The 21,835-nt window shown below is 45.3% G+C and overlaps 1 protein-coding gene across 1 annotated transcript in view; it reads left to right on the plus strand.

Moving 5' to 3' along the window:
• PTPN14 (protein tyrosine phosphatase non-receptor type 14) overlaps positions 1 to 21,835 on the plus strand; it is a 186,664-nt gene that overhangs the window by 148,640 nt on the left and 16,189 nt on the right. The window contains exons 8-15 of the mRNA XM_069544951.1: positions 259 to 347; positions 3,625 to 3,712; positions 4,481 to 4,563; positions 7,527 to 7,584; positions 11,112 to 11,190; positions 13,276 to 14,759; positions 19,462 to 19,605; positions 21,317 to 21,535. Coding sequence (XP_069401052.1) covers positions 259 to 347; positions 3,625 to 3,712; positions 4,481 to 4,563; positions 7,527 to 7,584; positions 11,112 to 11,190; positions 13,276 to 14,759; positions 19,462 to 19,605; positions 21,317 to 21,535 — 2,244 coding nt within the window. The remainder of the gene's footprint in view (positions 1 to 258; positions 348 to 3,624; positions 3,713 to 4,480; positions 4,564 to 7,526; positions 7,585 to 11,111; positions 11,191 to 13,275; positions 14,760 to 19,461; positions 19,606 to 21,316; positions 21,536 to 21,835) is intronic.

Consider the following 21,835-nt stretch of genomic DNA (forward strand, 5'->3'; position numbering starts at 1 on the left):
TGCCAGCCAATCTGAGAAAAATCCTAAAATTCTTTCTTAAACAGGAAATGTGACAAGTTGAAATAAAAGAAGAAAACCTATCTGTGTAGTCTCTTAGGAGGTGCAGCGGTGTGCCTGCCTTCAGATCGCCTTGTTACCCCGACGCTGTCTGTGATTCATTCCCCGTGTGGGCGAGAAACGGGGTGTGGTCCCCAAGGGGAGGCTGCCCGACCGCTGGGATGTTTTTCATCACGACGATCTCTTGTTGATCTTGTGCAGGACAATCATGGAAACAGTGTGCACCTGGGCATTTTCTTTATGGGGATTTTCGTGAGGAACAGAATTGGAAGACAAGCAGTAATCTACAGGTAGTCTGATTTGTCTCCTTTTTCCTTTTTTCCCTGGAGGTGCTCTCACAAACCGCATGGAGTATGAAAGTTATACGGATGAGTTAAGAGCTAGACCGTGGATAAGAGTTGATCAGCCCCCTCTGCAGGGTTTAAGTGGTTATGAAGAAATTCCTCTCACTTTCCCTGGGGGTTTGTTTGGGGGCGGGAGATGGAGAATGCTCTTTCTTCCCACTGACTCCAAGAAGTGCATAGTTGAACCCCCACTGAGCCAGAAGCGTGGAACCAAATTCTGTGAGTCTGGTTAGAAATGGGCTCTTTAGGCATGAGGCTCCTGCAGGATCACCTTTGCCCAGATTACCCATGACCAGTCATTACCCATGACCAGTCATTAAATCCAACCTGGCTTCCATCCATTGCCCAGCGTGCCCTTTGCCTAATGCTATGTGCTATAAAGGTGCAAACTAATTTTTCTATTAAAGAAAGAGGGCTCTTTGTGAAAGTGTATTTTGAAAAATCAATATTTGTTATCATTAATGAAAAGACCTTGGTCCTTTTTTATTACTTTGATCCTTCAGCCTTCTTTTCCATTTAACAGGAGTGGAAACAGCATAGGGAAGTGACAGGGTGTCCCCTGCATTACAGGTCCATGAGCTTGCCTTGTATTGATGCCCACAGGTCCCATGCTAGTGTTAAAATCCAAAAAACTGCATGCTTGCTTTAATTTATGAGGGCAGTGTGGCCTATTATTTACAGGAAAAGCAGCTTTCCTGCGTGTGCATCTGATAGGCAGAGCTGCATGTCCTAGGAAGATCAAAGATGGCTCTTAGAGGTAGAGCATGGTCCACCTTCTGGATGTATATTCTTGGCCAGCCGTGTACTTGTTGGATCATCAGTTATTGCAGGTCATTTTGAGAAAGTTTTCCCATTAAAAGCTTCCTAATTGGCTTTTGTTTTCCTAGGTCCCCACCCTGCCATTATTTTCGCCCATTTGTTTTCTTTTGCTCTTTGAATAGAGACATTATTGAAGGAGAGTGGAGAGAGAGTGCGTTGGGGCTACAAAATAAGCTTTTTGATTTTTGGACATGTTTTTGACTTTGGGACATGTTGCAGGACTCACATACCTGCAACAAATTGAGCAAAATATATAAATATGGGCAGAGTCGGAGCTATACATCTCTATGCCCAGGTAAAGCTACCCAGGCCTTTTGTCCCACACAGTCCTCTGTGGCTAAATCAGTGCTTGAGTCCAGAGAAGAGAAGCAGATAGATTTTGCATTCTGGGGCTCTGGATTAAATAGAAAAGAGCAGTTTGAAAGTTCACTGACCATAATAGGCCCCTCACAGGCTTTGTTCAGTTTCCCTGGGAACTGCTTCCAGCCCACTTCCTTTAGCATGTGCCTTGATAACCCTTATAAGATGTGAATTTACTGCTACTATAGTGTCCTGTTAACTGTGCCACTAAAGGTGAAGTCATATGGTGGCGTGAGGAGTGGATCCAGAATTTTGGCCATTGATTTGAGGGAATGGAGCCAGAGAATATCAAATATCTTTTCTCTTTCAAGACCCTCAGTAAGGAGCATGTAGCTGTGAGGCCATGTAGATGTGATCTTATGGAACTATTAGCAGACAGCTTGCAGAGTACCTGTAGATGTATATAAACACAGATGACATTGGTGTAATAGAAGGGTGATTGGAGGAAAACCTAAAGGGGATTGATAGAACTCATGCTGATAAGGAAGGTTGCTGCTGCTGCTGCTGTTAAGTTGCTTCAGTCGTGTCCAACTCTGTGCGACCCCAGAGACGGCAGCCCACTGGGCTCCCTTGTCCCTGGGATTCTCCAGGCAAGAACACTGGAGGGGGGTTGCCATTTCCTTCTCCAATGCATGAAAGTGGATAAGGGTAATTCCTCCCCTTTGACCTGAATTGCCTCATCTCCAAAGTGGGAAACTTGTCTACCTTGAGAGCTGATAAAAGAACTGACCTTTATACAGATAGGCAACATCATTACTTTTCATTATTTCAGCAAGATCTGGCGTATGGTCTATTCCAGATGTACTCGGCCCATGGAATACAGAGATAAAGCAAGCAGAATCTCTGCCCAAGGCGCGAGACCTATGGCTGAGTTTGGTTTAGTTAGGAATCTGATCACAGACATAAACCACTGTAATACAATGTGGTGACTGATAAAGGACTACACCCAGCTTTTTCCTGGCATGTAGGTGGTTGGGAATGAGGAAAGGCTGCCTGGAGAAGGTGGCCGCTTCTGAGTCTTAAAGGAATCACGCAGGCAGAGATGGGAGTGCAATGAGCAAACGCAGGATGGAAAGGGACTTCCATGGCAGTCCAGCGGTTAAGACTCTGAACTTCTACTACAGGGGGGTGTGAGTTGGAGCCATGGTTGTGGGACTAAGATCCCTCATTCTGCCACAACGTGGTCAAAAAAAATTTTTTTAAGTTAAAAAAAAAAAGCAGGATGGAGAGGAAAAGGCAATGGACAGGGAATTATAGGTTGGGGAGCAGACTGAAGGGCAGGTAGTGTAAGAGATTATTAGAAACTGGCTCTAAATAGAATGAGAAGCAGGAACTTTACCTTCCCTTGTCTGGTGGTTCTCTCTGTGTATCTCATTTTAGGTCAGATCTCCATGAGGAAAGGGAAGGAAATTTGTCTCTGTGTGTGTTTAGATCACAAAAATGTAGGCACACTGAACATTCCCTCAGCAATTTTTCTAAGTGGCATAATCAAATCTGTAGTGTACACTGCAACACAGAATCTCCGTGAATTCTTCAGCCTAGGTTCCTAAAAACACATAATTTATTATTATTATTTTGCTGTCCTCTGTGACTTGTGGGGTCTTAGTTCCCAACCAGGGGTGATCCAGGGCACACAGCAGTGAAAGGCTGAACTCCTAATCATTGGACCTCCTGGGAACTCCTCACGTGACTTTTAAATGACCTGCTCTCCCAGCATTGAAAATGGGGTTCAGGGGAAAGACTTTGTTCGTCTGGAAATATGAAAAACTAGGCAGCAGAAATCTCTTGCATATTTTTCTCCTAGCTCATAAGGGAAAGTGTACTTTATCAAACAACAACGTTGAGATGGTGTGTAGCTATTTAAGTAGATGAATATTGCCTTTTATTTCCATTTCTGCTTTGAAGGAAGAAACGTTTAGCTTTTAAAAATACAGCTAAACCATAATTTGTAAAGTGAGGCTCAGTAATAGCAGATGACCCTCCTGTGGTGTCATAAATGTCTGGAAAGTCTTTGGGCAAACACTGTGGGATTTCTTCTGTGCAGGTGGAATGACATGGGAAACATCACCCACAACAAGTCGACTATCCTGGTGGAACTCGTCAACAAAGAGGAGACCGCCCTCTTTCACACGGTAAACAAAACAGACAATGAAGGCATGATCCTGCAGGCAGCTTGCGGCCTGACTTCTCAGCTCCTAATGTGCTTTCCTTGGTCTCCACGTCATGAGAGAATGAATAGTCTATCAGACCCATAACTTCCCATTACGTGCCCAGTGCTGCCATCGCTCATTTCCAAGGGGTGTTGGTGACCTGATGCTCACGATGCCAGGGTTCCAAGCTGAGTTTCACTCCAGGCTTTGCGTTCCTCCACCGGCCTTATTTGTGCTGGATCGCAATGTCTGGCATGCCCTTCACTAGTCAGCTCTGATGATATGGCGTGGTATTTTCTTTCGTTGGCTTATTTGGATTTTCTTTGCCATCACAGCCCAAGGCTGATCTGAAGCAAACTGGTGATTGCCTTGAGTGCCTCCTTGGGAACCAAGGCAGTTCACACACCTCTCTGCCTCGAACTAAATGATGCTAGATATCCATCCCACACTCTGCCTCGATTCATTTACTGATTTGCAGAGCACTTGGTTTGGCATGATGTAAAGACACGCCAGATCACCAGTGTAACTCATGGACATAAGGGATTCTCTAGCAGGCAGTATCATCTAACACCCTTGGGTAGGCTTCATCAACATGACCGCCGCTGAATTTCAGCATGTTGGTTTGTGGCTCAGGCGGCTATTTTGTGCCTGACGTGAAGGGAGGAAGGGACGTGTCCCTGACGAGAGGAATCGTAATAAAATGCATATACAAACAAATGTTTATTTTTTCACCATTTCTTCTTTTCCAAGGAGGATATCGAAAATGCCAAGTACATATCTCGACTGTTTGCTACGCGGCACAAATTTTACAAGCAAAACAAAATCTGCACCGAGTAAGTAAACATTTCATCCACCTGCTCCCTGGATGGCTCGTTCCAGCTTAAATTCTTATGCTTTCGGAATGTTGTAGATCACCTTTTCGGCTCACTCTTTTGCCTCATTCCTCCTAGAAGCTAAAGGGGCAAGCTGAAGCCAGGCGGGAGGGAAAGAGCTTTAATGATGAAGACCGTCTGGTATCGCCTATATGCCTAGGGGGAAAATAATTTGCAAATTGACTGTGAATGCTTGACTTCCTGGACGGAGTGGCCAACATCAGTGCCTTTCCAACCTCCGCCATGAGTTTGGAGGAGCCGAGCAGTTCCCAATTTGCCAGGGCGCCCCTTCGTGTCAGATGTAGTGTGTGTTCAGAAGCATGTAGCAGAGTGATGAGCCAACTTGAAAGAGAAGAAGCTGCTGTCATCCTCAGCCCCGTGGCACTCACACAGTTGGCTAACCCTGCGTGTGCTTCTGGGTCAAGTCACCCGCCTGTAAATGAGAGGCCAGGGTAATTAGAGGAAGACTTGGAAGACACTAATAGATGTCACAAATCCATGTGTGTGTTTTCAATTTAATTTGGAAATGGGGATGATAAAGAGAGTCTGATGAGAGAACTTAACCGTGACCTGACCTTGGATAGAGTGTGTCTGGCTCATGCTATCGTTGAATTTCCTCTGGTTGCCTTCAAAAGACATTCCTCAGCAGAGTACCTCAGCAGTTGGGGCGCCCAAGGTGCTTAATTTTGTTTCAAAGAACTTCAGGGATGTAAATGCGAGAGAAGAACTGCTTTCCTGCTTCCCCAGTGGACACAGCCAAGAGTGAAAACGCTGTCCTAGAGCAGATCCTGCTGTAGAAGGCACTGCTTTAAACCTGGAGGATCAGGTCCTGGCTAATTTTTTTCCCTACGTGATGGAGACTCTTCTAAGCCAGTCTCTGCCACTGGTCACTCTTGGAGTCTGAAAGTATATTTGATAGTACAATCAGTCAGCCCTCTCTATCTGTGGTTTCACATCCGTGGAGTCAACCAACTGTGGATCAAAATATTTTTTAAAAATTTCAGAAAGTTCCAAAAAGCAAAGCTTGAATTTCCTTTGTACTGGCAGCTGTTTACATTATATTAAGTATTATGAGTAGCCTGGGATGATTTAAAGTATGTGGGAGGATGTGCATTGGTTATATGCAAATCCTATGCCATTTTACACAAAAGCATAGGTGGATTTTGGTATCAGAGGGGGTCCTGGAACCACTCCTCCTTGGATATCGAGGATGACTCTATCAGGTCTGCAAACAGAGTTTGCAAAAGGAAACAGAAGAGCACTGACTCAGGAGCAACAATTTAAACAGCCGTGTCTGTGTTATGAAAGCACACGTACCTACACATGCTCTCGTGCGCACACACACACAAACCCCATTCTTGTGCACACGTGCACACACACACATACCATTCTTTTGCCCATGTGCATACACACACCCCCCATTCTTTTGCACGCACACACACACACACACCATTCTTTTGCGCATACACACTATTCCTTTGCATGCTCACACACACACACACACACCCCATTCTTTTGCGTATACACACCATTCCTTTGCATGCTCACACACACACACACACCATTCTTTCGAACAGATTCCCTATAGGTCACATCTTTGCAATTTTCTGCTACTGCCTTTTATTTGTTGAGATGTCTTTGAGTGAACAAGAATTCTAGAGTTGACTTCCTTCCGTAGGGTGGGTTTAAGAAGAAAACTATTTTGAGGAGTAAATATCACTGTAGTCTTCTTGTTCAACCATATCTTAGCAAGTGGCTTTATTATAAAACTTTCTGAGTATTTGTATTTCTTTTGTGTCCTTTTCTTCTTATACAAGTGAGCATCACCTATTAGACTGAAAATTAAGGAAACTCTGTCCTCCTTCTTACTTCTGTAATAACCATTCCTTTCTTCTTCCTAACCAGGTGTGGGAGGTTCCTATTCTCATATCTGATGAAAACTGGGACTCTCTAAAAACACCCTCATCCCCGACATAGACAGTAAACTCTGTATGCAGTTGCAGAGTCTCACCGTGGGCTACGTGAAGGCTTGGGATAGCTCTCTGGAGTTTATGAAATCAGCATCATCTGAGCAGTATCCTTCTCCAGAGGTCTCTGTTCTCTGACCTCTAAAAGATGGTCATTGATTTTTATTTCCCTTGTAATTCATCTTTAGAAAGAAGCCTCATTCTTTTCATATTACTTTGTAAAACATTATAAAATATCATTTATTTCAAACATTTTGCAAATAAAACAAGAGGAAAAAAGGAAATTAAAATTGTCTTGGCTTCACCAACCAGATATAGAAAATGTTTTTGTTTTACCATAGTTCTTATTTATTTGATATGTAGGTCGGCTGGATCTTCTTTGCTGCCCTCAGGCTTGCTCTACCTGCGGCAACTGGGGGCTGCTCGTCATTGCCGCGCACACGCTTCTGTTGTGGCGGCTCCTCTTTTTGCAGAGCACAGGCTCCAGGTGCGCAGGCTTCCGTAGCCGTGGCCCGAGGGCTCCAAAGCCAGGGCTCCGTAGCTCTGGCCTGAGGGCTCCAAAGCCAGGGCTCCAAAGCCAGGGCTCCGTAGCTCTGGCCTGAGGGCTCCAAAGCCAGGGCTCCAAAGCCAGGGCTCTGTAGCTCTGGCCTGAGGGCTCCAAAGCCAGGGCTCCGTAGCTCTGGCCTGAGGGCTCCAAAGCCAGGGCTCCGTAGCTGTGGTGTGCTAGCTTTGTTGCTTCTCGGCATGTGGAATCTTCCTGGACCAGGGATTGAACTTGTGTCTCCTGCACTGGGAGGCAGGTTCTTATTCACTGTACCACCAGGGAAGTCCCTGTTCTACTGAAATTCTTAACCCATTTTGTCTGCTTTCCCCTCTTCTCCCTCTCTCATCTATCAGCTCATCTTATACATGGTAAATAAGAATAACCATCCTCATTTTTTTCAACTTTTCATATAGACAATCCAATTCTCCACCCCCTATCAGACGCCAGCCCACCTGGAGCCGGTCCTCCCTGGTATGTATGACATCTTCAGTTATCAAGTTCTCTGACTGCTGGGATTCACGTGTCCTTCTGTGGTTAATTTTGAGGGGAGGGGTGGCCAGGGCATCATGACCAGGTGAAATCTGGTGAGAACGCAGCAGGACATCAGTCTGCTCTGCAGGTGGGGTGTGCACACCCATGGCTCATCACTTCTCTAAATGTGACCCCAGGGTCACCCCTGGGAGTCTTATTCCAGGCCGACGAGGTCTTAGGCCTTCAGCATGCAGCTTACTGTGTGTGGGTTTTTTTTTTCCCACTTGCTTTATCACTGGTCCTGATTTTTGCACATTTAGACATGTCATCAGTTATAATCTCTGCAAATTCTTTTGTATTCACTGCCATAGACAGTTTAATAAACTAGTCAGAAAATGACTACTTGAAGGGAATATTGAAGGAGTCTAGTTGATGCTCTCAGGTAGAATATTTAGTGGGGAAGAAAATTAAGGTTAGTTCATTTTCTAATTTTAAGGTCAACAGAATTTGAGTTGAGGTACTTTTCTACCTACTGTTAGCCTTTAAAAAAAAAACGCACAAAAAACTGCTCTCCTCATATGAATAAGGAAGCAACTCATGTGAATAAGGAAATAACTTATTCTAGGTTATTATTTATTTTACACAAAATCAGAATAAACACATGACCTTTAAATGTCTGTAGGTGAAGAGTTCCTTTGAATTGATGGGAGAATAAAATTTTTCTTTATACATGATATATATCCTATAGGACATCTTTAACCTGTCATTTAAAAGGAACTGTTTAAGGAATTTTTTTTTTTTTCCTGGAAAATGCGTTCACATGAATTCTTAGAATTCTAGAGTTTGGACATCTTATCATCACATAATAATTCCTGAGAACCCATGTAAATACAATTAATTCTCTGTGTCAATGCACGATCTCTCACAGAAAGTCCTTGGAGATGTAATGAGTTGCTTTGGGCTTCTCCCCTGAAGCAGCAACGGATTTCCTCCTGGCACTGTTTTCTTTAGTCTTCTCGTTTGTTGATATTATTTCCCTTTTCCCTTCCTTAGAGTCCACAGGTCTTTACTAGTGAGATAAACGTTCACTTGCGTCCATGAAAAGCCAGGGGAAGCAGAGTGTTTCAGGGCTATCTTGTGATTTGATCATATCCTGATTATCTGGAGAAGATGCAGAGGCTTTCCTGTTTCATTCGGACGCAGATAATCTGCAGGAAGCCAGGTTCCTGGCTTCTCCCTTTCCTCTGCCCTTTAGGATTAAACCGTGTCAGCAAGCGTTCCTTGGGATGAGTGAGAGTAAAGCCAGATAACGTTGTCGCCTTTGGGTTTCCTAGCTGATAACCAGGGTTCCGGGCGCTTGTTTTTCTCTTGCTCCTCTGGCTCCTATATTGTGGCATCTAATTTGCCGTTATCTTAGCAGATCTGGAAAGAAACAGAATAATACACTGAAATATATAAAGAGATAGAACAAATAATACAATCCTGAAATGGTATTTGGAAGATTGCTATTATTACTTCTCACTTGTATTGCTGATACACTTATGTCGGTTCATAAACAGCTACTTACTTGTAGGGTTTTTCTTTTCAAAAAAATTAAAGCAAGAGAAGGCAGGATGAGCCAACTTTGCCTTGCTGTGTATTTCTGTTCTCTTGTATGAATCCTTCCCCACTGGCTTTTTTTGTTTGTTTGTTTTATATTTTTTTGTTGACTTGAAAACTGGCTATCCAGTCATGGAAAAAATTGAGTTGAATTAGGTGTTACCAAAAAGAGGAAAAATATTTTTATTTATTTATTTACTTTATTTATTTTATTTTATTTATTTTTTAAATTTTAAAATCTTTAATTCTTACATGCATTCCCAAACATGAACCCCCCTCCCACCTCCCTCCCCATAACATCTCTCTGGGTCATCCCCATGCACCAGCCCCAAGCATGCTGTATCCAGGAAAAATATTTTTAAACTGCTCGTCAAAAACCAGCCAAAGAGAGATTTGGGAATGTTTAGAAGAACTGATACCCTTAACTACTGTATTAAATTGGTTTCAATTTTTATTTCTTCTCCTCTGATTCTCCCTAATTTTTGGATTTCTGGTCATTATATCTTCTTTATGTGCTCATAAACATTATTTGCAGAAAAGGAAATAGTAGATGAGTATCAACCCAGCTTCATACTGCCAAGTGTTCTTCAGTCTAGGGATACTGAGAAAGTGTGACCCCTGCTGGCTTTGTATGGTTTTTTGGCTTGATCTCAACTTCTGTCCCAAAGCAGTAATATTTAAACCAATGTGTATAAGACAAATTGAAAGATAATCAAATAGAAATGTAAGAGACCATCCGGTTTGGTGGTTTACAAGCTTAAAGTTTATTTTTTTTTAGCATTACAACTCTTTCTTCAAACACATTTTTACTTGCTGCTGCTGTTGCTAAGTCGCTTCAGTCGTGTCCGACTCTGTATGACCCCAGAGACGGCAGCCCACCAGGCTCCCCCGTCCCTGGGATTCTCCAGGCAAGAACACTGAAGTGGGTTGCCATTTCCTTCTCCAGTGCATGAAAGTGAAAAGTGAAAGAGAAGTCACTCAGTTGTGTCCTCCATTTTTACTTGGAACCCCAATATCTAAATAAAATGGATAATGTTCGAAGGAGAAGACTGATTTGATTGACAGGAAGCTGAGACCTACTGAGATTAAATGACTTCCTCTAGACCACATTAGCAACTAATTATATTTCCTTTGTTGGCTCCCCAAATGGCAAAACTGTCTAAGCATTTTGGTGTTTTCTCTAAGAGTTCTACCCTCCTCTGCAACACGCAGTTATTCAGATTGAGTGTAAATGGCCATGTTTGAGTCTTATGGCAATGAGTCTTCACTGAAAGGGGAGATGATTGCACTTGCAAGGTTCTCTGCAAGACCTTTCCACATTTGGTTCTGCAATGGGGGAGGGTCAGTAAGTGATCTTGGGAATTGCAGACTTACTGTTATGGGTCCTCATTTCAGATTACATACGTTTGCAAGTGGGCCCAGCTTAACACTCCCCCACCCCTATTAGAGGTTGTTGTGGCAATGGAACTCGGGCCACAGGTACAGCTATGCCGATAGATAGAAGCTTGTGGCTTTAGGAGGTACCCAGTTTTGAATAGAAGGAAACAGGCTTCCCCTTGACTCTCATTATGTTTTAGGTGGAACATAATAATATGCATGTTCTGAGTTATTCCTTTGAAAAATGGCAGTGGGAACTTTGCAAGGGTGTTAGAAAATAGGCTATAATGAAATACCTTCATGCCGATTGCAGCCTCTTTCTCACCTTGAACCAGCATCCCCATTCCCCGCTTTGTGTGTCTCCAGTCCAAGGCTTGGTGATGAGATGAGGGTGCAGATGCTCAGAAGAGGGTGGGCTAAGGGAGGAGGGCAGAGAATCCCTTGCACATCTCCTTGCAGGGATGAGGAGTGGGGCCCGTTGTGTGCTTGGGCTGGCGCTCGTGAGTGTTTCGGTACGGGACCTCCCACGTGTGCTGTGTTCTCTGTTTCAGCCCCGGCAACAGCCCTACATCCTGCCTCCCATGCACGTCCAGTGTGGTGAACACTACTCGGAAACACACACTTCTCAAGGTAACGCTGGCTTGCTGCTGTCCCTTCTTAAGACCTGAATTTGAGTACTGGGGATCAGTGCTGAGATTATTTTGTTTTAGGTCACAGCGATACTTTTATTTTAACTTTGTCATGATCTGAATGGCAGCAGTTTGGGATTTGTGAGAGTCACGGAATACCATTTACCCCTGAGATGAAAACTTCCCCAGAATTGCGTGCGGAAGGAGTTGGGGGAAGACAGAAGGCGAGTTCCTTTCTCTTCCTCCTCATCCTCAAAAGTGGGTTAGAGAAGAGAGTGACAGCTAAGCCCAGCGGAAGACTCTTCACTTTCCTTGCCAGGGTCAGAGAGCGTGTAACAGTCAGCCAGATTTTCATGGTGACAGAGAACACAGGCATCCAGAATAATTGAAAGAAACACACACATAGTCTTCAGCCCCTCATTTTAGCTCTCATTTGCCACCTCTCCCCCAGTCTCTTTCTCAGTGAACTCGTTAAGCTCTTTAGTTCCTTGTCCCTCTAAACACTGCCCTGCAAAATGTATGGGAAAAAAAAAACCTATTTCAATAATGGTCTAGCGATGAGCATTTATAGAGCAATTCTTTTCCTTAAGCACTGTTCTAAGTACTTGCACTTCATTGTCTCATTTCATCCTCAAAATAAATGAAGGAGATAGGTACTGTTGATGTTGTTATTTCCATTTGCTGTAGAAACGGGGATACAGAAAGGGTATTGGAGGAGCTTGGATATGAAAATCAGTGTCTTAACTCTGGAGCCGGTGCTCCGTGATCATTTCGGTAACTGCATCTTAGAAAACGAATGGGATTAAACACTGGATGTTGACAGTGGGGTAAAGGATAATTCATTTCTGGGTTATTGTATGCTGGCTCTTGTACTGTCAAAGTGCAAGCCTGGAAACTAAGATCATCAAGATAATGTAATTTAATAAAACACGACTGTTTATGAGCAGACCAGCAAAAGTTACCCTGCTTCTATGGGAAGGCACCAAACCCCATTAGAGGTGGATAAATGCAGTGTTCTCTCTCTCTAGTTTTCCTTGCCTCTATCATTTCATTTTGTCTGTGTTCCCACCTCTCCTCTTTAGGCAGCCGAGTATTTTCAGCCACCTTTTCTGTTTTTTAACCTTCTCTGCCTTTGAATTCCTCTACTCTGCTCATGCTTAAATCTATAGTGTACAAACGAATATATTTTGCCCACAGAAAAATGTGTTTATAAGAGCTTGCCTCCCTAGGGTGTATGTCTGTGTGTGTGTGTGTGTGTGTGTGTGTGTGTTAAAGGAACACTGGATGCACAGAATGGTCCTGACTTTAGAAATCTGCTTTCTATTCTCTTTGTTATTGCTGTTGTTCAGTCACTACGTCGTGTCTAACTCTTTGTGACCATAGACAGTAGCATGCCAGGCCTCCCTGTCTTTCACTGTCTTTTATCTCTTTAGGTACCTGTTTAAAGTATTAATAATTGTAATGTGAAATTGACCTTGGTGATGAAACCAAGTCTAGAGGCGGGTTTTAGACAGTGGCTAAAATTACACTCCTGAGTGTAATTTTGCCTTCCCCTGGTGATCATAATGAAGTAGCCATGTTTGCTGACATCTGACTTTGTTACTTGCCTTGTGTCTTGATTGATGCTCGGCAGTCCCTTAGATACAGGGAGTTTTTCCATTGCAGTCAGGAAGATCAGCTCCAAGAACTCAAAGTTCTTCACTTCCTGGCCCAAATATCCAGTTCTGTCATTAAGCCCTGCACAAGAGGGACTGGTCTTCCAGTGTGAGGACCGTTGTTGGTACCTGATTTAAAAACTCAGGCCAAATCAAGAACTTAACCCAGCTGACAACAGTTCCATATGTACCGAGCTTCATTTGTTTAGATTCACTTTTTTTTCATAGTGTGCTTTAAAATACCCTTTCAGTATGTTGGCATCTTGCCCAAGAAATTGCTGGTTTTTCCTATGGAATATGTGGGTGGAGACCTTGGGATTTCCCTTTTTATGACTTCTGTGAGTTAAAAATTACCCCCATGAGTGTGAGGACCAACTCGATGGAAGCAGGGTGGCGTGGAGGTTCATGGGCCTCTGTTTGACTTCTTGCAGACAGCATCTTCCATGGGAATGAAGAAGCCTTGTATTGCAACTCACACAACAGCCTGGACTTGAGTTATTTAAACGGCACCGTCACCAACGGCGGCAGCGTGTGTAGCATTCACAGTATCAACTCCCTCAGCTGCTCCCAAAGCTTCATCCAGGCTTCTCCCGTCTCCTCCAACCTCAGCATCCCTGGGAGTGACATCATGCGGGCGGACTACATCCCCAGCCACCGGCACAGTGCCATCATCGTACCATCCTACCGGCCCACGCCCGATTACGAGACAGTCATGCGGCAGATGAAGAGGGGTGTCGTGCACACAGACAGCCAGAGCCAGTCCCTGCGAAACCTCAACATCATCAACACCCACGCCTACAACCAGCCGGAGGACCTGGTGTACAGCCAGCCCGAGATGCGGGAGAGGCACCCCTACACGATCCCCTACGGGCCCCAGGGGGGCTACGCGAACAAACTGGTCAGCCCGTCGGACCAGCTCAACCCCACTAATCCCACGGTGCCAAGCAAGCCGGGGGGGCCCAGCGCCATCTCACACACGGTGAGTACGCCGGAGCTGGCCAACATGCAGCTGCAGGGCGCCCATAGCTACAACGCGGCCCACGTACTCAAAAACTATCTCTTCCGGCCGCCACCCCCCTACCCACGGCCCCGGCCGGCCACCAGCACACCGGACCTCGCCAGCCACCGCCACAAGTACGTCAGCGGCAGCAGCCCCGACCTGGTGACCCGCAAGGTTCAGCTGTCCGTGAAGACCTTCCAGGAGGACAGCTCTCCAGTGGTGCACCAGTCCCTCCAGGAGGTGAGCGAGCCCCTCACGGCCACCAAGCACCACGGTGCGGTGCACAAGCGTCACAGCCTGGAGGCGATGAGCAGCATGGTGAGGGGCATGCAAGCCATGACCCTGAAGTCGCTCAACATCCCCACGGCCCGCCGCAACACCCTGCGGGAGCCGGGGCCTCCCGAGGAGGGCCCCGGCAGCCACGAGGTCCCCCAGCTCCCCCAGTACCACCACAAGAAGACTCTCTCGGATGCCACCATGCTGATCCACAGCAGCGAGAGCGAGGAGGAGGAGGAGGAGGCTCCCGACCCGGTGCCCCAGATCCCCGTGCTCCGGGAGAAGGTGGAGTACAGCACCCAGCTACAGGCCGCCTTGGCCCGGATCCCAAACAAGCCCCCACCCGAGTACCCCGGGCCCCGGAAAAGCGTGAGCAACGGGGCGCTGCGGCAGGACCAGGCGTGCCTGCCTCCTGCTGTGGCCCGGGCCAGGCTGCTGCGGCACGGGCCCGCCAAGGCCATCAGCGTCTCCCGGGCTGACCAGCTGGCGGTCAACGGGGCCTCTCTCGGGCCATCCATCTCGGAGCCCGACCTGACGAGCGTGAAGGAGCGGGTCAAGAAAGAGCCTGTCAAGGAGAGGCCTGTGTCTGAAATGTTCTCCCTGGAGGACAGCATTATAGAGAGAGAGATGATGATTCGGGTAAGTGGCCACTTCTCCCGGGGGCACCTTTGAAGGGACAGTTAAAGGGGCTGGTCCCCCCGACCCCCACCCCGGAGCACCCTCTCTGCTCCTTTTTGGTGATTCAGACACACCTCCCTCCTCTGGGCACGGAAGAAAGCGTGAGGCTTATCAGGGAATATGGGAGGATTTAAACGTGATAGAATTTAAAAGTCACTTGCTTTTAAACAGGTAGGGTTTCGTTTCACAAAACTTTGCCTTTCGCTCCTTCCATTCTCATCCACGGCTTCTCATAGGCCTGCGTGGGGCAGAGTGCTATGACAAAGTTAGGATCTTACAGGTATGTGATATTGAGATCAGTGTCTAAGCCAGCATGTTGGTGTATATATTCAGAGTCAGATTTCCCATTGCCTGAGCTGCCAGGAGCTCACCTTCCTCCATCTCCTGGCATTTTGGTTTTCTCTGGGGAAAGCAGTTCTTCCCCAGTTAGATTTTAAAAGAGCAGCCTCCCTTCCAAGCACAGCTTTCTGTGTAGATCTGGATGTCAGGATTGCTCATCAGTGTTGACCTTGGTATGTCCAGTTTCAGTTTCAGATCTTCTTTCAGTAGATGGTCAGCACAAATCTATGAAAAATTACAATAAACTCAGAAGCGTGCAGTTGAGCTTGAATTCACCAGTGAACTTACTCTATCAAGAACTCACACAGGCATCTTCATACACTCACGCACATACGTGTAACATTTGACAATGCCCAATATTAGACATAAGTCACTCTTCTTCAGTATGTTTCCTCTGGAAGGTTAGTTATGTTGCTGGAGCAAAAGTATGCAGTAACAGTTGGACATTTAGAGCAACAAAGTGAATTACATCTTACTAATGAGAAAACTGCTGGACTGTAGTTGCTACTTTACAAAATGTTTTATAATACCATTGCTGTTTGTCCTGGAGATGTTCACTCCCTTAAAAAAGAAAATCCTTTCATTATAACTACTCAAACCCAGATTGACTTCTCTGCATGTACCACATCTGGGTCATAAGGTAGCCAGCGCTTATTTTAGGAACTCCAGCACAGTTGTAACTTACATTTTGCTTTGAGGGAATTCATCAAACGTTCTTCATGTATAAGTCTCCCCAGTTCTGCAGTGGGAATCAACTTGTAAAGAATAGTAAAGAGCCAAAGTTTTAAGAAAGCCAAGTCCCTAGGCTTAGGAATCTAATCCATAGCAATGTTCCAGCTTGAGACAAACCTCAAGAACATTCTCAGCCTCACGGTCTTAGCCATCCATGGAGTATTGCTAGGAATTTGGTACAGGCATAAGTTTTTCCACTTTTCGCAAACCTGGAGGGAAGTTGTGAAAGACGTGCTTGTGCCTGTGGCAAATAAAACCGTTTGGCTTGGGGATGGAATGAAGTGCGGGGTGGGTGCCTGGGGGAGAACTTTCCATGTTTGGGGAAAGTAGTCATTGGTAGAAAGGGAGTTTCAGCACTTCTGGGCCGGCCCCTTTCACACAACTCAGTGTCAAGAGCTCATCAGCCCAACCATTTGGCCTTGTTGTTTCCCCTGCTGACTGGCTGTTTATTGCCACCTACATGATTGCCTAGCCTCACTATGATCATATTCATCCTCTTGTTACCTGTATCAAACAAAAGCCTGTAGCTGATACTTAACGGCACTGATTCCTCATATAGAGCTTCATGCATTATCACAGAGCAAAAACAAAGCCTTTCTTCACTGTTTATCCACATGTCCTCCCAGCCCATCCATTGGGTAATAGTGAATAGCTGATTTTACCTCTTAACTAGTTCAGTAACGTTGTTACCCTGGCCCTATGTCATTTTCCCTTATTTTTTTTCAAGTGTACCTTTTTAAAAAAATTTTTTGTTTTTTGGCCATGCCACAGAGCTTGTGGGATCTTAGTCCTTGACCAGGAATTGAACCCATGCCCCTCACATTTTAAGCACAAAGTCTTAGCTACTGGACTGCTAGGGAAATCCCTTCCCTGGTTTTTCCCCAAATCCTACATACTCATGAGCTCAAGGGCAGCCACCCTTGGTGGTTGTCCCGACCTCAGAGGAAGACTTGGAGGGTCTTCAGTGAGCCAGGCAAGATGGTGGCCTGGCCCCTGACACTGGAGCTTGGGGTGGGTCTCCATTGTCTTTCTGAAGAAACTCACCCCAGTGACCTCCCCACATCTCGGATGCCTTACTCTGGTGCCCATCATGGTAGCTTTTGCCTGGCTTGTTAGGCATAGCTAAGAGAAGGCTGTCAAGGCCTTCCTCGGATGAGAAAATGTCACCAAATAGGAACTGGAAGCAGACAGCTATGGTGAGAATTTGCCCTGCAGGCAACCCCCTCTCCCTTTCTGGAGTGGCTTGTCCCTTGATGGATAGTTCAGGCCTGTGGTGTGGATAGCACGCTCCGCACGGCTCCTGCTGCTGCTTTGAAGACATTCCACTGTCTGTGGTTCCCTAACCCCCAGGCAGGTACGGGGGAGAGAAGAGGCCAAAGCAGATCTTTGAATTCATTATTTTTTTTGTCTCTGGTAATAAGCTCATAGGATAAATGAGGAGGAGCTAAGAGAAATAGTTTATCATTGGGGTTTCAGTGTTGCCTGGGTAGTAATCCTTTCCCAAGAAAGACAAGTAAGTTACTTTTTGCTTTGGGTCCAGTTGGGGTCACCTTATGGTGCAGGTGAGAAGGAAGCAGAAGGACTGTCAGAAGGATCTGAGGACCATTTAAAAAAAAAAAATCATTGCTGTCTTAAAATTTTGCGGAGGAGTGAAACATTCTCAACTGAAAGAGATAATAGCAGGCAGGGAGGAAGTTCTCCCTTACAAAAACAAACTAGTAAGTAAATACACCGACAAAACTCCCCAAGTTTAAATCCTGAATTTTCAAAGTCTGCCCAGGGTTGAGAAACCAGGATCATTCTTCAGAATAGAATATATTTTAGCCCTTTCCCACGTTCTCACAGTTAATCCTCCTCTGAGATGCTCCTTCGGTTTATCTGATGGGTTAGCCCTGTCACGGGACCGAGCATCTTGACAGCATCACCCACAAAGGCCAGGGCTCCATTCTTCTTTCTTTTTAATTGAAGTATAGTTGATTGGCAATGTGTTCCCTGGTGGCTCAGATGGTAAAGAATCTGCCTGCAATGCAGGAGACCTGGGTTCGATCCCTGGGGCAGGAAGATCCCCTGGAGAAGGGCATGGCTACCCAATCCAGTATTCTTGCCTGGAGAATCCCATGAACAGAGGAGCCTGCAGAGACACAGTCCATGGGATCAAAAAGAGTTGGACACAACTGAATCAACACACACAATAGGTGCTCTATCCTCTACCAATACCATAGCTCCATCAAGACACTTCTTTAGGAAGTAAATTGCTAAATGACAGGCTAAGAAAAAAATACCTGAAGATTTGAAAAAAAAAAAAAAAAGACAGTAAGATCACTCCTTCATCTGTGGCAACCAAAGGAACCTGCAAACTGTGGGTCAAAATTATTGACTCTGTAAAACTCATCTGTTTCTGTGCTTTGTAGAGTCCCTCTGTCCTTTTGTCTTCTAAGACAGAATTATTGGGTGGAAAATGCCCCTGTTGCCTGAAGTGAGCAACTGGAGGTTGGTCACACCCCAGTCAGCTTAGAGGAAGTGGGAAAGCACAGCTGTAGATGAAATAACAGGGGCCCAACAGTTTCAGAGTGTCTGTGCAGGTGAGGACAGAGAGGGGTCACAAAGTCATAAGCAAGGGCTGGGCGCCGTCTGCGTGGTCCCAGAACCGTGGGAGAACCGTGGTGTTCTCCCACGGTTTAGTCACCGGGAGCCATGGCGTCCATTCCTGTGGGTCTTCTGGATGAAGCATGAAGGATCCTGCTGGGGGGTCATCTCAGGTGGTTCCACGCTATGGTATTAGTGAGTTTGTTAAACTACATCAGCTCCCTTTCTGGGGATAATATCCCAGGGACCAGAGAGATTCAATATAGAGTTAACACCTCAGTCTTAGCCCCTCTGAGTGGGAACTTGGGAAGGAAGTTTTTTCTCTACTTCTATATGTATCCATCCTCTTATCAAAGGGACAGTTTTTCTGCTATATCCTTCTGCTTCTCTGTATATTCATTCTACTGATTTTTGAGAGTTTGATATTGAAACTGCAACTAAAAATCTTTAATTTTGCCACTTAAAAAATAATTATGCGATGGAGCTGTATATAACCTTGTTCTGTATTTTTCAAGTCTCCTATAAATGTGTTATCACACTTACATAATTTAAAACATAAAAAAAATAATCTAAAAAAAGAATGCAGCAGTTTTTATAAGCTTTTTACCATTTAATCTGCGTAAAAGGCCCATCATTTTGATTAGCTCTGATTATTCATGAATCTCTGTTTCTCTTTTCTTTGTCCTGTCTTCATTCAATGCTCACCTTCCTAAGGTGACTCACGCATGCTGTTTTTGTGAGCCCTGTGGCAGGGTGTATTTGTGTAGAGTCTCTGCTCTTGTTTGTTTATTTACTCCATTTTTAAAGAAACGCTCAGGAGGCCCAGAGGAGCCGGCTTCCTTGGGCGCAGTGGGAATGAAGGGGAAGGCTGTGTTTGAATTTGCCCTGCTAATGGTAATTGTCTGCATTCCTTGGCTGGGGAGTTATAGATTTGGGGAGATTAAAACACATTCCAGCATTCTCCTGATATTACAAACAATGAGAACATGCCTTTTCTTGCCGCAAGAATCTAGAAAAGCAGAAGATGGCAGGCCTGGAGGCGCAGAAGAGGCCACTGATGTTGGCAGCCTTGAATGGACTCTCAGTTGCTCGGGGCTCAGGGCGGGAGGAGAGTCGCATCGATGCCACCCGAGTTCCCATGGACGAGAGGGTAAGCGCTGGGCTCGTCAAACACGTGACTCATTCTCTGTGGTCTTAGGATTCTGACGCTCTCTCCTCGTCCAGGCACGCCAGCACGAAGGTGTGTTGGACGAATTCATTCTTCAACTTGAAGATTAGGGCGACCTGGGTTGTGCTGTATTAGACTGATCCTTTCCAATAACTCTTGTTTCTTGGTCAGGTTGGTTCAGTGATGACGCCTAGAGACACCAGCCCCTGGCCACCTGTCTGTGTGGCCTCAGTCAACCCATATTTCTCTGGGCCTGTTTCTTTGTTTTGCAGAGTGAAGAGGTTAAGCCCTTGCCCTAGTGCTCGACTTCTGTGATTTTTGTGAACAAGTACCCTTTATTAGGGAGTAATTATTTTACCCAAGCACTTATAGAATTCTTTAATATGCTGGCCCCTTGCTAGGAACTTCCTAGATGGCGCCAGTGGTAAAGAATCCGCCTGCCCATGCAGGAGATGCTAGAAATTCAGGTTTGATTCCTGGGTGGGGAAGATCCCCTGGAGGAGGAAGTGGCAACCCACTCCATTATTCTTGCCTGGAAAATTCCATGGACTGAGGATCCTGATGGGCTACAGGCCATGGGACTGTGAAGAGTCAGACATGACTGAGCAAATGGGCACATGCTTGGCTATAGAGTAGGACTGATATATAATTCTTGGGGTAATGCATTGTGAGAACTTCAGTTTTGAAAAGCAAAGAAAGTTGCACGGTAGTGTTTCAGAGGTGAACAAACATGTTCCTTTAGTCCCTGAAATTGCTGTCAGGTTAAAAAACAGGTTGTGTAAATGTATTAGAGTGCCAGTAAGATTAGGGTTTTAGGTTTTGTCAGCGTATATGAAGTATTAGCATGCTCTGAGAGCCAGAAGTGTCCTACTTTTTCTTTTTTTTTTTTTTTGGCTGCACCACATGGCATATTCCCTGACCAGGGCTCAAAAACTGTGCCCCCTGCATTTGAAGCATAGAGTCTTAACCAGTGGACCACCAGGGAAGTTCCTAGAAGGGTCTTCAGCGGGATCATTTAATCCAATTAATACCACGTTATTGTAATTAGTATTTTGGCCATGGGAAAAATAAAAGAGGAAGATGTCTAATCTGCATGAGTAGAGAACTACGGACCAATATCACCTTAAAATTTAGCTAAAAACAACTACATAAGTGGAGAAAAGGATTTTTTTTGATAACTAAGGTTTAAAAATCTCCTTATCACTAGAACTTGAAACAGCAGGTGGCTCAGTGGTAAAGAATCCTCCTGATGATTCAGGAGATGTGGGTTGAATCCCAGAGCTGGGAGGATACCCTGAAGGAGGAAATGGCAGCCCACTCCAGTATTCCTGCCTGGGGAATCCTATGGACAGAGGAGTTGGCAGGCTGCAGCTTATGGGGCCGCAAAGAGTCAGGCACAGCTGAGCAGCAGCGCATGCATACACGTTAATAACAAAATGCTAATTTTGAATTTCACCTCTTGCCTAGTCTGGCAGACTTTACTGTTTAAGGTATGAGTGTGGAGGCAGTTGGTTATTGGAAAAGAGAAACTTGCAATATGGTGAATGAAGGAGACCGAATCATCAAGTTTTGATTGTCCATCTTGAAACTACTGATTAACACTCTCACTGTAAATATTTTGAGAAATCTGGTGGTTTTGTCAGAGTGTTTGGATCAGATTATTCAGAGAGCTGAAGATCACCTTCTGTTGCAGTTCAGAACCCTGAAAAAGAAGCTCGAAGAGGGAATGGTGTTCACAGAATACGAGCAAATTCCAAAGAAAAAGGCAAATGGCATTTTCAGCACAGCGGCTCTGCCAGAAAATGCTGAGCGCAGCCGAATCCGCGAGGTGGTTCCCTATGAGGAGAACCGCGTAGAGCTAATACCAACCAAAGAAAATAACACAGGCTACATTAATGCCTCCCACATCAAGGTAAGAAGGGGGGCGTGTTGGGAAGGCTGGTTGAAGATTGCTGGGTTAATGGTAAAAATGCAGGGAGGAGAAAACAGACGGGCTGCCACTGCGCAATTTGGCTGGTCCCCAAACCCTGAGGGAGTGTTTTTGAACTCATGGAGTTTTTCTTAGTCAACTCGAAGGCCATGCCTACTGCTGCAGAGAGAAGGAAGCCGAGTGGCCTCAGGGAAAACCTCAGGTCAGCTATTTCTGAAGCTTGATTATGTGGAGGATTTAACTTTTTCTTGTTTCTGTAAGTGGTAACTTTTCAGGAAACTC

The sequence above is a fragment of the Ovis canadensis genome, chromosome 12 (genome assembly GCF_042477335.2).
Source record: "Ovis canadensis isolate MfBH-ARS-UI-01 breed Bighorn chromosome 12, ARS-UI_OviCan_v2, whole genome shotgun sequence".
Classification (NCBI taxonomy): Eukaryota; Metazoa; Chordata; class Mammalia; order Artiodactyla; family Bovidae; genus Ovis; species Ovis canadensis.